The 14,481-nt window shown below is 50.4% G+C and overlaps 1 protein-coding gene across 11 annotated transcripts in view; it reads left to right on the forward strand.

Moving 5' to 3' along the window:
- The window catches only part of OSBPL10 (oxysterol binding protein like 10), a 321,796-nt gene that overhangs the window by 295,247 nt on the left and 12,068 nt on the right, over positions 1 to 14,481 (forward strand). For all 11 annotated transcript variants that reach the window (XM_067005845.1, XM_067005851.1, XM_067005844.1 and 8 more), the window contains one exon: positions 5,534 to 6,011. In XM_067005845.1, coding sequence (XP_066861946.1) covers positions 5,534 to 6,011 — 478 coding nt within the window. The remainder of the gene's footprint in view (positions 1 to 5,533; positions 6,012 to 14,481) is intronic.

A 14,481-nucleotide genomic window follows, 5' to 3' on the forward strand; every position in this document is an offset into this window, starting at 1 on the left:
ATACAGTGGACATCTTGAACTCACAGCTTTTTCCTTTGATTGAATTATTTTATTAGGCTAAATTTCCAGCGTCAGCCACAACAAGCACAGATTAACAGTGCTGTGCTTATTAAGCTCCTTCTTGTAAGGGGGAAATTTGCCCGGGTCCACACGGTTGTTGCTGCCAAGAGACGAACCTCGGCTCACGCTTTCTGACTCTCCTGCAAGCCGGGCCCTTTTTTAAAAAGAATTATTTTTATTTAAAAAAATTTTGTATTGAAGTACAGTTGATTTACAATGTTGTGTTAGTTTCAGGTATACAGCAAAGTGATTCAGATATATATATATATATATATATATATATATTCTTTTTCAGATGGTTTTCCATTATAGGTTATTAGGAGATATTGAGTAGAGTTCCCTGTACCATAACAGTAGGTCCTTGTTGTTTATTTTATATATAGTAGTGTGTATCTGTTAATCCCAGCCTCCAAATTTATCCCTCCCCACCACCTTTCCCCTTTGGCAACCATGTTTGTTTTGTATGTCTGTGAGTCTCTTTCTGTTTTGTAAGTAGGTTCACTTGTATCATTTGTTTTAATGAGTGCCTTTCCTGATATCCCAAGCACCATGAAATGCGTGGGAAGGGAGCTGGCCCTTTAAGGAAACCGGGGGGAGCATTCCCTCCGCCTTTGGCAGTGTGAATCCTCTCCTGTTCATTTTGTAAGGCTGGATTTTTGTGTACTTCCCCTGGTTTCCTTAAAGGATTGCACAGGTCAATCTCAGGTAGTCTTGGCCTCCCTTCCTTGCTTGTTTGCACTGGGTAGGTTTCCCAGACTGAGAACAGAGTATTATGTAGATGACTCTCAAGGTTATTAGGTTAACTGATGTTTCTTTGGAGAAGTCGCACCTGCTCTGGCCTTCCTTATCAGAGGCCCGCTGTGCTTCCCTTTGTGGAGAAGGGACAGACCATTGATTTTTCGGGGGACTCTTTGACTTTCTCGATGGGTGATCAATTGTTTCCAAGTTCTAAGATCCCAACCCAAACATTAAGTTATTTACTTCTAGACTGATGCAACTTTAGCCGTAATCAATTGTCCTCTCAGTCCTGAGTGCAGATCTTCTTCTTCTTCTTTTTTTTTCCTTTCTCCAAAGTAGTTTATTGTCTTAATTATGTTAATGGCAGAAAAGGCAGCCCTGACTAATGGCTCAATAAATCTGCAGTAGTGATTGCAGCCATTTGGAGTCCTCACCACTTGTGGCTCCCTGTCTGCAGTGTCCACCGCCCAAGAAACAGATGATTAAGTGACTTATTGGTAAAGGGACCAACAAGAAGTCAGGGAGGTCATAGGAAAGAGAGAATCCACTTTAATGAAACGTCTTGTCCAGAGTGGTCAATGTGCTGGCTTGAAAGGACATAGGTTGGGTATTCTGCACAAACACCAGCAAGAGATGAAAAGGGGAGATGGTCACCCCACTCCTGCCCATTCTCCTCCATCTCTCTGGGAATTCTACTTTTCCCAGCACAGACAACGCCACAGCATCACTGTCAAGTGCAGAATACATGCCTCGAGGGTTGAACCTTGTTGTTGGCTGTGAGACCACATTCCCTGTGTCTTTCGTTTCAGGAGGGTTGTCTTTGACAGTTAGTAAGTTCTCAGGTATTGCATCCCTAATAGAGCCTTTTTTTTTTCTCTTTCTTCCAACTCTTTATTTAGCACATTTTCCAATCTACAGTAGAGTTGCAAGAATAGAACAATGAACTTCCACATATATGCTTTACCTTTATCGGCCAATTGTTAACATTATGCCACTTTGTATTTTTCTTTCTTCTTTCCCCTCTCCCACTCTCTCCCTGCTTCTTCTCTGTGTCCGCCACACAACAGGTACACATGCACATGTATGTATGTGGGTTTTTTTTTTTTTTTGCGGTACGCGGGCCTCTCACTGTTGTGGCCTCTCCCGTTGCGGAGCGCAGGCTCTGGACACGCAGGCTCAGCGGTCATGGCTCACGGGCCCAGCTGCTCCGCAGCATGTGGGATCCTCCCGGACCGGGGCACGAACCCGTGTCCCCTGCATCGGCAGGCGGACTCTCAACCACTGCACCACCAGGGAAGCCATATGTGTTTATTTTTTGATGAGCCATTTCAGAATAGGTTGTAGACATGACACTTCTCCCTGACATCCATCGGGGAGTGGACCTCAATGGGCCATCAGTGACCTAACAAGGTCATTCTCCTACATGACACATTTGTCACCCTGGGGAAATTGAACATGGCTGTGATACTGTTTCTTACACGCCCATAGTAAAATTTCCCCCCAGTTGTCTGAATAATGCTCTTTATAGCATTGATAGGAGCAAAAAGAGCCCTGTAGATGCTACGATGGGTATGTGTGATGGGTACAGTGAAGGAGGGGGTGGATGCAGGAGCAGGAGCTGTCAGAAAAGACCTCATAGAGGCGTTTACCTTCTATGAGCTGAGTAGCTGTTTCTCATTTAGACAAGGGCAGGACAAGGAAACAGGAGTGAACGTGTGTGTGTGTGTGTGTGTGTGTGTGTGTGTGTGTGTGTGTGTGTACTTGTGAGGGGAAGGCTGGGACAGAAAGTGAGGGATACTGTGAGACTGGAGGAGGTGGGGGCCAGGCTGGACTTTGTGTCTTATAGAGATTTTAGGAAGATGACTCCAGCTGTGGTGTGGAGAAGAAATAGTGGCGGGCGTGACAGCTGGAAGGCGGGTTAGGAAGCGTCAGCTGTACTTTTGCAGATAGGGGGCGCCATGAGTTTCCGATCTCCCTCCCGTCTGCACATTAATGACAGTCTTTGGGCTGGTGGATTGCCTTGTCATCCAGGAAGAGTAGAATGGACTAAAAGGTGTGGGGCTCTCGTCCCACCTTTTCCCCCCGGGCTGCCTCCTGACCCCTGCATGTTAGGGACAGGAGAGGGGGTGGCCCAGGCGTCCCAGTTCTGACATCCAGTGACCACTCACCTCCCTCGTCCTCTGAGGGAAAGAAGATGCTCTCATTGGCCCGAAGCAGAGAATCGTGATGTGTCGGATGGTGGACAGAACTTGGGGGGCAGTTGGGAGCCCTGAGGTTCCCCACGCTCTCCTACACCTTCCCTGCCTTCCCCCCAGTCTGTCGCCTCACCTGTGAGACCAGGGGCTTGACCTGCAGCATCCCGAAGGGGCCTACGGCTTCCGATGCTGAGCGATCCCCATGAGAGCGTAAACATCCACGCGATTCTTTCCTTTTAATTTCAGTCTCGGGTGCAGCCCTGACCAGAGGTGGGATTGTTGTCGGAGACGCCCCATCCCACGGGGTCAGGGAGGAGGAGCCCGGGTCTTGGGACCGTCTTCACGTGGAGCTCCTCAGTGTAACTCTGCACCCCACCCCTGCCCTCCGTCAGAGGGCCCCCTGCCTGGGAGGGAGCGCAGGAATGGAGTGTTTCAGGAAGGTCTGGAGATGCGGACCTTGGTGGCTTCTTTTCTTTTTCAATTGATTTGGTCGCGTTGGCCGGGGGTGGCGGAGTTCCAAGGTTGCTGAAATCCACAACCTCAACCTGCACAGCCTGTGTGGGGAGCATGCCTGGGGGGACCTTGAGTGGCTCTGTGGGGGGCAGGCGTGGGAGGCACAGCCGGGCCCCCGTGAGCCTCATGAGAAGGGCAGGCCTCACAGGGCACGGGGGTGGCAGCTGAACTTGACTTGTTCCCACGCAGAGACGTAGGAGGTCATAGCAGTGGCGTCTGAAGGCAGTTCTGAGCCAGGATGCACTTTTCCCGGCCATCTCAGATCCTCAGTTTGCCAGATGCTCAAGTTTGTCAAGTTGTGGCTGAAAGAAACTTTGGAAATCTCCATTAATTTGCACAGTTGTGTTTTAAATAATGTTTCTTCTTCTAGTTTATTATAAAAGCAAAGCAGAAAGATACTCAGAAGGAATGTAAAAATCACTCACTTCTGTCACCCAGAGAGACACGTTAAGTGTGGAGTGTGGCTGTGATACTTGGGTTGTGTTACATGATCATTTTACATCTGGCTGCTTTTCGACTTAGCGAGGGTGCATTGTCCTCTGACATAGTTTTCAAGTGGAACAGAAAAGCATTAGAAGGGTTACCAACCTCACGTCCCCAGCAGGCTGGGCCTCCCCCAGTTTCCTCTGAAATCTCTGTGCTTTGCTGCTCTCATGTCCACCTGTCTGTCGGAACGCCTCACTTCCACGGTATCTCCATCTTTCCCTAGGAAGGGTCCCGGCAGGCTGAAGTGGGGGCCAGGTCACAGATCTGTGTGTGGTATTATTGGTTAGCAATGCTTTCGTGGGAGTTGGGGCCTATGGTGTGACAGAAGGACAGACTTGGCCATGTAGGGAGGAGTGTAAACCAGCTGCGTGATCTCGGTCAACCCCTTCCCTCACCCGGACGGTTCAACGGGGAGCCAGCGGGTCAGGGCTGGGCTTCCAGCTTCAGAACCCCGTGACTCCCACCACGAGGGGCGGGGTGAGATGCTCCAGGTCAACGCAAGCTTGTCTTGCAGCCAAGGGGTGGAATGGTAATACCCCATAACTACGTCATCAGATCACTGAGGGGGTGATAGCATGTCAGGGATGGTGAGGGCTTCCCAGCTTCCCAGAAAGTCCATCATTTGCTTTAAGTGACCTAATCCTTGAGTTCTAGGCACTTGGGTTGTATGGTGCCTGAGGGACCACTTGGAGCCACTTTGGACCAACGAGGAGTCCCTTAGTGCCTGACAGAGCATCCAAGTTTCTACCTGTCTTCAGTAATGGGGCCAATGACACACCGAGGGGATGGCCCCCGTGCCAGTCCATTTACCAGAAGCTTCAGTATTAAGTGCCAGCCTACTTCTTTGTAACTTCTGCTCATTTCTTCTGGCCCAGCCTAGGGGGGCCCCTCTTCTCCATGGCAGCCACTGTAGACGCTGCCCGCTAGCTGGCCTTGCCTCCGGAGACATTCGTCGGGCCCTTTCCACATTCCTTCCCTGCCTGATCCTGTGAGGGTTTATACGCTGCTCTTCCTACAGAGATCTCCAAGCAGATGTTCTTAGTGGTGGGTCCTGCTCTACCTGGGCCCCCCTTTGATGCAGCACCAACGAGCCCCAGTATCCGTGTTTGTGGGAACACGCTCAGCACCCCCCTTGGTTGTGCCTGATGGCAGGAAGAATACGAGAAAGCCCTTTGGAGCTGTTTTCTTCACGTCTCTAAATGATGGGGTGTGAAAGAGGGCTGCATGTTAACAGGGCACTGGCCATGGAGGGAAGGACAGAGGCTGTTGTTTCAGCCCAGGTGAGCAGAGAGGAAAATGGCTCAGAGCAGTCTAATCCATGAAGCTGGGTTGGCATTGATGCCACCGCCGCCGCCACTTCCAGTTTCTTGGATGTTCTTTGCTCTGATTTGTCACGTGTGTGCAAATCAGAGGAACTGGTCCCTGGTACCCGCCCCTGGGACCTTGCTTGACGGGGGGGGTCGCAGCCTTGCTTTCTTCCTTTCCAGCTTTCTCCTGCACCCATAGGGCTTGCTGTCTGACTTCGTCTCCTCTGGCCACAGGTGGTGCTTCCCACGTTCATTCTCGAGAAGCGGTCCTTGCTGGAGATGTACGCAGACTTCCTGGCACACCCAGACCTGCTGCTGGCTGTCACCGCAGGGGCCACGCCACAGGACAGGGTCATCGGCTTCGTGGAGTATTACCTCACCGCCTTCCACGAGGGCCGCAAGGGCACCCTGGCCAAGAAACCCTACAACCCCATCATCGGCGAGACGTTCCACTGCTCCTGGGAGGTTCCCAAGGACAGGGTCCAGCCCAGGAGGACTGCTGCCCCCGATCCCTCTGGCCATGAACACCCGATGGCCGACGACCCTTCCAAGAACTACAAAATGCGGTTCGTGGCCGAGCAGGTGTCCCACCACCCGCCCATCTCCTGCTTCTACTGTGAGTGCAAGGAGAAGAGGCTGTGCATCAACACTCACGTATGGACCAAAAGCAAGTTCATGGGCATGTCCGTGGGGGTCTCAATGATCGGGGAAGGTAAGCCACATTGCTGGGTGGAGTTGGGCTCTGACCAAGGGACATTTGTGTACCTGATGGACACTTGAGGATTTGCGTGTGGAGGCCTTTGTTTTTATTTCGTTACGGAATTGGGAGTACGTGGGCGGGTTGGAAATATGGATGGGTTTTGCTATTTGGGAGCCAGGGTCTGGTCATTTCCCAAAGCGGCCGAGGTGATGGGGTAGGATGCAGCTGTCTGCCTCTTAGGCTGCGTACCTGGATCCTCACCTGCTACTCGTGTGTGAGCCGCCTTACAGATCCTTTTCTTTCCGGCTCTGTATGAATATTAGAGTTGGCTTCAAATCTATGGAAGCACATTTTTCTTCATTCTCACCAGCTTCTGGCTCACAGAAAATGAAGATCATAGTGCCGCCTATTCAAAATCTGCTCATAAATAATTCCCAAGGCAAATCTCTGGACGCTGGGCTTGCAGTTCTGAAGGGAAAACCCAGTATAATCAGACCACTTGTGGATCACATGTTTCTCTGTTAGCAAATAGCTGTGCATGAAGGTTATTCATTGTTTGAGGGAAACTGTAATCATCCTTGTCAAATTCAGGAACCTGTGTTAGTGGTTCTTCAACTTCTTTTGAGTCGTAAATCCCCGTGAGATTCTGGCTGTAGACTCTCAGGAAAAAGAAAAATCCAGCACAGAACTTGGCTTTCAGTTTCAGGGCATACACGGCTCCTTGGAAGCCCTTTCCGAACCCCAGGAGATGGGAACACCTTTCATTGACTTAGCACGCTCTTATTGAGTGCCTACTGGTTGCCAGCCATTGTCTTGGGAGCCATGGGTACTTGAATGAGCAAAACAGACAGAAGAATCTCTGTTCTCACAGAGCTCTCTCTTTTCTGCTGGGGAAATACAATTGTGTAGTGCTTTGGAAGGTGTTAAGTTCTATGGAGAAAAATTAAGGGAGGGGACCTGGGAATAAAATAAAGGATCTAGGAATGGTGGGGAGCAAAGACCCAGGGGGGGATGAAGGACCTAAGAAGGTGATGAAGGACAGGCTTTGTCGATTACCCGGGGAGTGTGTCTTGGTGGAGAGAACAAGGCCAGAGGCAGAGGGGCCAGAGGCAGGGGCATCCCTGCACGCTGGCCTGAGACAGGAAGCCTGTGTGTCTGGAGCCGGTAGAAGGGAGGTGGAGGGAGAAGATGCTGTCGGAGAGGTGACTGAGTCCAGGTCACGTGGGGACTCGGGAGGCCACTGGCAGGGGTGTTGGCCGTCCCACTAAGTGAGCTGCCAAGTCTTTGCGGGCTTTGAGCAGAAGAGTATCATGACCTGACTTACAGTTTAGCAAGATTGTTCCAGCTGCTTGTTGAAACTAGACCATAAGAGGGGGAAGGCGACGCAAGGAGACCAGTTAGGAGATTATGATAATAATCCAGGCAAAAGGCGATGGTGGCTTGAACCAGGGCAGGAATGGTGCGGAGGTAACACAGGGTAGGAATCTGGATGAATTCTGAAGTGGAGAGATCAGAGGTGGGGTATGAGTGAAAGGTGATTCCAAGGCCTTTTTTTTTTTTTTTTTTAAGATATTACATAATCATTGACGCTATTCCCTACATTGTGCACTGCATACCCATGACTCATTTATTTTGCAACTGGAAGTATGTACCTCTTAATCTCCCTCATCTATTTCTCTTCTCCCCTCTGGCAACCACCTGTTTGTTCTGTGAATCTATGACTCTGTTTCTGTTCTGTTTGTTCATTCGTTTTAGATTCCACCTATAAGTGAAATCGTACAGCATTTGTCTTTCTCCGACTTATTTCACTTAGCATAATACCATAATAACAGGTCCATCCCTGTTGTCACAAATGGCAGAATTTCATTCACTTTTATGATTGAATAATATTTCATGGTATATTTATACCACAATTTATCCATTTGTCTTTTGATGGGCACTTAGATTGTTTCCATATCTTGGTTATTATAAATAAGGCTGCTATGAACATAGGGGTGCATATATCTCTTTTAATTAGTGTTTTCATTTTCTTTGGATAAACACCCAGAAGTGGAATTGCTGGATTGTATGGTGGTTCTATTTTTAGTTTTCGGGGAACCTCCATACTGTTTTCCATAGTGGCTGCAACAATTTACATCCTACCAAGAGCGTAGGAGGGTTCCCTTTTCTCCACATCCTCGCCACCATTTGTTATCTGTGATCTTTTTGATGATGGCCATTCTGACAGGTGTGAGGTGATACATCATTGTGGTTTGGATTTGTATTTCCCCGATGATTGGTGGCGTTGAACATCTTTTCATGTGCCTCTTGGCCATCTGTATGTCTGCTTTGGAAAAATGTCTATTCAGGTCCTCTGCCTATTTTTCAATCGGGCTGTCTGGTTTGTTTTTTTTTTTTTTTGATGTTGAGTTGTATGAGTTCTTTGTAATATTTTGGCTATTAACCCCTTATCGGACACATCTGGATTGGATGTGAGGTATGAGAGAAAGGTGACACCAGCCTTTTGACCCAAGCAACTAGAAAGATGGAATAGCCATTAACTAAGGTGGGGAAGACTGAAGAGGAGGTTAGTTTGGAGAGAGAGCACAGGAGCCCAGTTAGTTTGTGTTGGGGTTTAGACATTTGAGAGGGGGGCTTGAGCAAACAGTGTCTCTACAGGCCAGAGTTCTGGGGGAGGTGCCGGCTGAGGTTAAAGCTTGTCATGTAAAGCCTGGAGACTTGTATGTGTTGCGTGAAGGGTCAGCCTCTGATGTTTGGGATCTCGGCTGCCCTGTTCCTTCCAGGCAGCCGGGAGGGGTTGCAGCCTTCATTCACTCTGCACAGCCCTGGACAAACTCTTAAGGCTGTGCGTGTGGGGGACACCACGTAACACCCTCTGCTGAGACCCTCGGCCATAGCATCCCTGGAGCAGAGCTGGGATTTGCTGTCCTCACTTCTTCTCTCTGCTTGAAAATTCTACTTAGAACTTCTCAGTGAAGAAAGCAGAAGGAAGATTCTGGAGAGAGACTGTGGAAGGCCCCTTCCTGGCCACCCTCCCCACCCCCATGTATTCCTGCTGTCGACGGGCATGGAGAGGGTCAGGGGACCGTCTCTCATTCTTGTGAGGCTTCAAGTTTGTCTCAGTCCTTTCAGTAGCTACGTCCCCCTTTCTTTCATATTAATTAAATGTGAGCTCTGTAACACACCATTTTTCTGATTTTTCACACAAAATGCGTCTAAGAATCCCCAGACTTCAAAGCCAAAGCTTCTGGTTCCTGTTGTCAGGGCTCCTTTGGGGGATGGGTTATGGGGAGGGAGGGTGGGGGAGGTGGCATGTTTTTCTTTCCTCACTCCATTCCCTGCACTGATCCAGCACCTTCTATGGATTTGTTGATAGGGCATGAAGTGACATTTTTTTCCCCCACATTTCATTTTTTCTTTTCTTTTCTTTTTTTTTAAACTTTTGGCTGCCGTGCAGCTTGTAGGGTCTTAGTTTCCCAGCCAGAGATCAAACCCGTGCCCCCTACATTGGAAGCGATGAGTCTTAACCACTGGACTGACAGGGAAGTCCCTCCAACCCTTCATTTTAAACATTAAATGGGTCTGCTTGAAATTTTGTATGTAAGTACACGGGCTTACACTTTAAATTATTGCCCTAAGGCTGTGGCCTATTTGGCTATGATAAAGTGCCATTATCAAGTGCTTCATTATGCCTTGAATTCCCCGAGGTTGTAGCTCGGAGACCTCTCCCCCGAATGGTCCCTCAGCTCTGACACTGAAAGTCCCTAAGCGTGACACTGTCGAGCCAACCCCGAGATGACATCCGTCCATGGATGGAAGCAGAGGCGCCTCTGCTTGGTACCCACCCTCACCGCTCGGGACACAGCTCACCCAGCTTCTCCTGAAACCCCTCCCCGCCACAACTCCAGACCAGAGCCCAGTAAATGGCACAGCCTCTGCATTGGGTCTGTGGGGACAGGCAGGGACCCGTTTGCCCATGAATGCCAGCACTGTGGGCCCTGAAGACCAGTTCCCCGGAGTTGCTTTCCGTGATTCTGTGCTTTCTTTCCAGAGTCAACGCCCTGTCGGAATATTTTGGTTCCTCAGAATTATTTTAAATTTATCAGTTTGAAAATCTTAATGCTTGGCCTTAACGTTTATTGATAAATCAATTTGTGGGATTTAAAGCAAAAATCTCCCAGCTTGAGGACCAGCTATGTCCCGGAAAGATGCATTATTCAGTGTTTTTCAGCTTCTCTCAGCTCTTAGGCTAATTAAAGAGGAGCTTTCATTTGTGAGCCTGTTTGCAAGTCTAGTTCTAATATAGTCTTTTATTCATTATTAGGGACAGATTTTGGTATGCAATCCTGAAAAAAGAGTCCTGGGAAGGCATAATTGCCGGTGATTTCATGAGTGAGCACACATTTATGGATTTGCAGAAAAGAGCCTGCGAGTGTGGTCTTGCCAGTGCTTTAAACCAGCCTTGCTCTGGGGCTCACTTTTCTGATTTCTGTGGACTTGCGGGAAGTTTCACCTCGGTTTGGAAGAGGTTTTTCTGAAGATGAGCGGGAGGAGGGTGCCTCCCACCTGGCTCCCCATCCCCCATGTCCATCAGCCATCGGCAGATTTTGTGATTTCTTCTTTATTCCCAAGTGGAAGTACCACGGCTAAGAATTCACCTGCCAAGAGATGGGGGTGTGATCAGGATTCCAGCGGTGTAGCATGCTGCGTGCCCTTAGCTGAGTTTCAGTGTTGCCTTTTTTACAGCCCCGTGAGGTGCGGGTACCGTTATCCCTGCATCACTGATGAGGCAGCTGAGGGGCAGAGAACTTAAGGTCACCAGGCTGGCGAGGGATGGAGGAGTTGGAATGATCCTCTAAGATCTCATCTAGGGCTTTTAAAAAATGGTGGCGTGGGCTTCCCTGGTGGCGCAGTGGTTGAGAGTCCGCCTGCCGATGCAGGGGACACGGGTTCGTGCCCCGGTCCGGGAGGATCCCACATGCCGCGGAGCGGCTGGGCCCGTGAGCCATGGCCGCTGAGCCTGCACGTCCGGAGCCTGTGCTCCGCAACGGGAGAGGCCACAGCAGTGAGAGGCCCGCGTACCGCAAAAAAAAAAAAAAAAAAAAAAAATGGTGGTGTATGCTCCAGGTAAGTATGTTCTAAAGAAAATATCAGTGGTATGATCCTACCTCACCAAGTTTATTTTGTGAATGAGACCAGGAAGACTCAGCATGGGGCGCTCGTGGCTGTCGCGGGGTCCTGGTCCGCGGAGAGAGGCCACCACAGGATGTGCAAATGGGTCGGGGTCCCCAAAGTACGGCAGGTCAAAGGCTGGAAAGGCTGACAGCAGAGGGGGACATCGTAGACATCAGGGGTGGAGCGGTGCTGTCAGGGGACATTTGGGCCCCTGGGAGGACTTCACTGCCACATAGTCCATCAGCATGGAGGGTGAGGCTGGGGGACAGAGAGCTGCCTTCTCTGGGCCCTTGAAGGCAGGTGACAGAGGGACCGGCAGCCTCTTCCTCAGGGTCTCAGGGCCCCTCCCGCTGCCACAGGCCCTGAGGCTATGAGGATGAGGCTGGCACTCAGGGAACCGGAGGCTTGCGAGTAGAACTGGGGCGAAGGGGTGGGTGGGTAGTCTGCTGGAGCCTCTCTCTTTCCAACGTCCACTTCCGGTTCCTCTTGACTGTTGGTGTCAGACCTACACGGCATGAACTTACCACCTGCTTCGCTCTCTTCTTAGCAGCCTAATTCTAGGAAAGACACAAAGTAGGCTTGGAAACAAAAAGTATACCAGGCCTGGCCATTCTTCTTCCAGGGTCCTGAGCACAAGCTGTAAGAAGAGACACATTGGTGTCGAATCCTCCTGGCAGACACAGGTCCACCCTTGTGCATCACAGGACAGGGCCTCAGTGGTCACCTGGGGCAGCTCTGCCCCCTGAACTGTGGGGAGGGATAAGTGACGGAGGGAGGGTGTTCGGTGGCCCAAGGCTTGGCTTTGGGGAAGATGGTGTAATTTCATTGAGAGCTCTGGCGAGTGGGGAGGCGGGGAGAAATCATTGTGCTCTGATATTCAGTGTATTTGGTGTAGTGGAGCCGTGCTGTCTGTGCATTTATGTTGCATGTATGCAATTCTCTTCCTGGTTAGGGAGAGAGATTTAAATGTTGCTGTGATATCTGTCCCCCAGTCTTGCCCACGCAACTGTGAGTGACCTGAGTCTGCTTTTTTCGGGGGGGTCTTCTCTCCTGCCTGTGCCCACGTGTGAGCATCCCGCCTCCCTGGGGGAGGTCACGACCCCCAGACGCACATGGGCCTGTCCCCTGGGGTTTCCACACTGGCCCCTGTGTCTGTGGGTCAGCAGGTGTAACTTTGCTGGACTTACCTGGGGATGAGGTTGCGGGTTCTGGACAAGCCTGGTTTGTTCCCAAAACTGTGGCTCATGGGCCACGCAAGGAGTTTTTTTTTTTTTTTTTTTTTTTTGCGGTATGCGGGCCTCTCACTGTTGTGGCCTCTCCCGTTGCGGAGCACAGGCTCCGGACGCGCAGGCCTAGAGGCCATGGCTCACGGGCTTAGTTGCTCCGCGGCATGTGGGATCTTCCCGGACCGGGACACGAACCCGTGTCTCCTGCATTGGCAGGCGGATTCTCAACCACTGCGCCACCAGGGAAGTCCGCAAGGAGTTTTTAAGGGTAAATTGAGAGACTCTTGAGTACATCTGTATATTGACTTTGGAAACCCAGCATTCGTGATCCCTTTGCACCTTTAGTCCCCTCTCCTCAGACTCTCCTGGCGAGCTCCCCAGGGCTGAAAGGGACACACACGCATACACTGTCTCTCTGCTGGGCAGATTCTAGCTCTGTTGATTGATGGATTTTTTAAAATTTATTTTAATTTTATTGAAGTGTAGCTGATTTATAGTGTTGTGTTAATTTCTGCTATACAACAAAGTGACTCAGTTATACGTATATGCGTGTGTGTGTGTGTGTGTGTGTGTGTGTGTGTGTGTAGATACACATTCTTTTCCATATTCTTTTCCATTATGGTTTATTACAGGGTGTTGAATATAGTTCCCCATGCTATACAGTAGGACCTTGGTGTTTATCCATCCTATATATCCTAGTTTGCATCTGCTAACCCAGACTCCCACTCCATCCCTCCCCCTGGCAACCACAAGTCTGTCCTCTATGTCTATGAGTCTGTTTCACAGATAAGTTCATTTGTGTCATATTTTAGAATCCACATATAAGTGATATATGGTATTTGCCTTTCTTTGTCTGACTTACTTCACTTAGGATGATAATCTCTAGATCCATCCATGTTGCTGCAAATGCCATTATTCTTTTTTAGGTCTGAGTAATCTAGCTCTGTTGATTGAGATGCTTATCTAGCCTCAGAGAGAAGTACCGACCAGTCAAATTACTTAACCCCTCTGAGTTTCCGTTTCCACCTCCTCATTTAAAAATGATAATAATTAATGCTGCGTTGAGTAGTTGTGAAGCTCACAGAAGACACTGCATGTGAAGCCCCTGGAAGTGCTGGGTGGACGGGAAGGGTCCCCCAGGGCACATGGAGCCCCCTCCTCGCTCTTTCCAGTGGAGGAAACAGGGGCCCAGGGAGGGGACATCACTAACACCTCCAGTCGCAGAGTTCCGGACGAAGGACAGAACTGACCTTCCTGAGGCTCTTGCTGCACTTGACCATTGCAGGCCCAGAGCGGACAGGAATAGAGCTGGGAGCGCTTTTCTACAGGGAACGAAGCCCCAGCGCGGGGTGGGAGGCCGAGAAGGTCCCTCACACAGAGCAAACCTCAGCGAGCCAGGCGTGCTGGTTCCCAGGCCTCTGCCAGCCCAGGAGGTGCTGCCCTCAGCAGAGGGGACCCTGTGGGTGCCCGACCGGACAAGCCAGAGCAGGGGCTGGGTGTCAAGCACCAGCTGTACAGCAGCCCCAGGAGATGGCGCCTGTAGGGGTAGTTCACGGCAGCCTCTTTTTTTTTTTTTTTTTTTTTGGCGGTACGTGGGCCTCTCACTGTCGTGGCCTCTCCCGCTGCGGAGCACAGGCTCAGCGGCCATGGCCCACGGGCCCAGCCGCTCCGCGGCACGCGGGATCCTCCCAGACCGGGGCACGAACCCGCGTCCCCTGCATCGGCAGGCGGACTCTCAACCACTGCGCCACCAGGGAAGCCCACGGCAGCCTTTGAGAACTTGTTCAAAACTGTGGTTCCTTTCCCTAGAAAAAGAGACGAGCCCATGTCATTTTGCATTGTTTCAAGAGGATCAGATCTCTCCAAGACTAGTACTTGGCTCCCAGCCTCTGATCAAGGGGTGGGTGCCCCCTGGGTGGTGACAGCAGCTGTGCACTCTGCTTTGTAACTTCCTGAGAACCTTTGAGGTTGTCTCTGCTGCTCTCAGGATAAAGGCAGAACTCCTTAACAGGCTTTTTCAAAGTTTAAAGACGAGGCCTGGCCCCTGTAGACCTGGGCAGCCTCCGTACCTATACCCACCA

The sequence above is a fragment of the Kogia breviceps genome, chromosome 10, assembly GCF_026419965.1.
Source record: "Kogia breviceps isolate mKogBre1 chromosome 10, mKogBre1 haplotype 1, whole genome shotgun sequence".
Lineage (NCBI taxonomy): Eukaryota > Metazoa > Chordata > Mammalia > Artiodactyla > Physeteridae > Kogia > Kogia breviceps.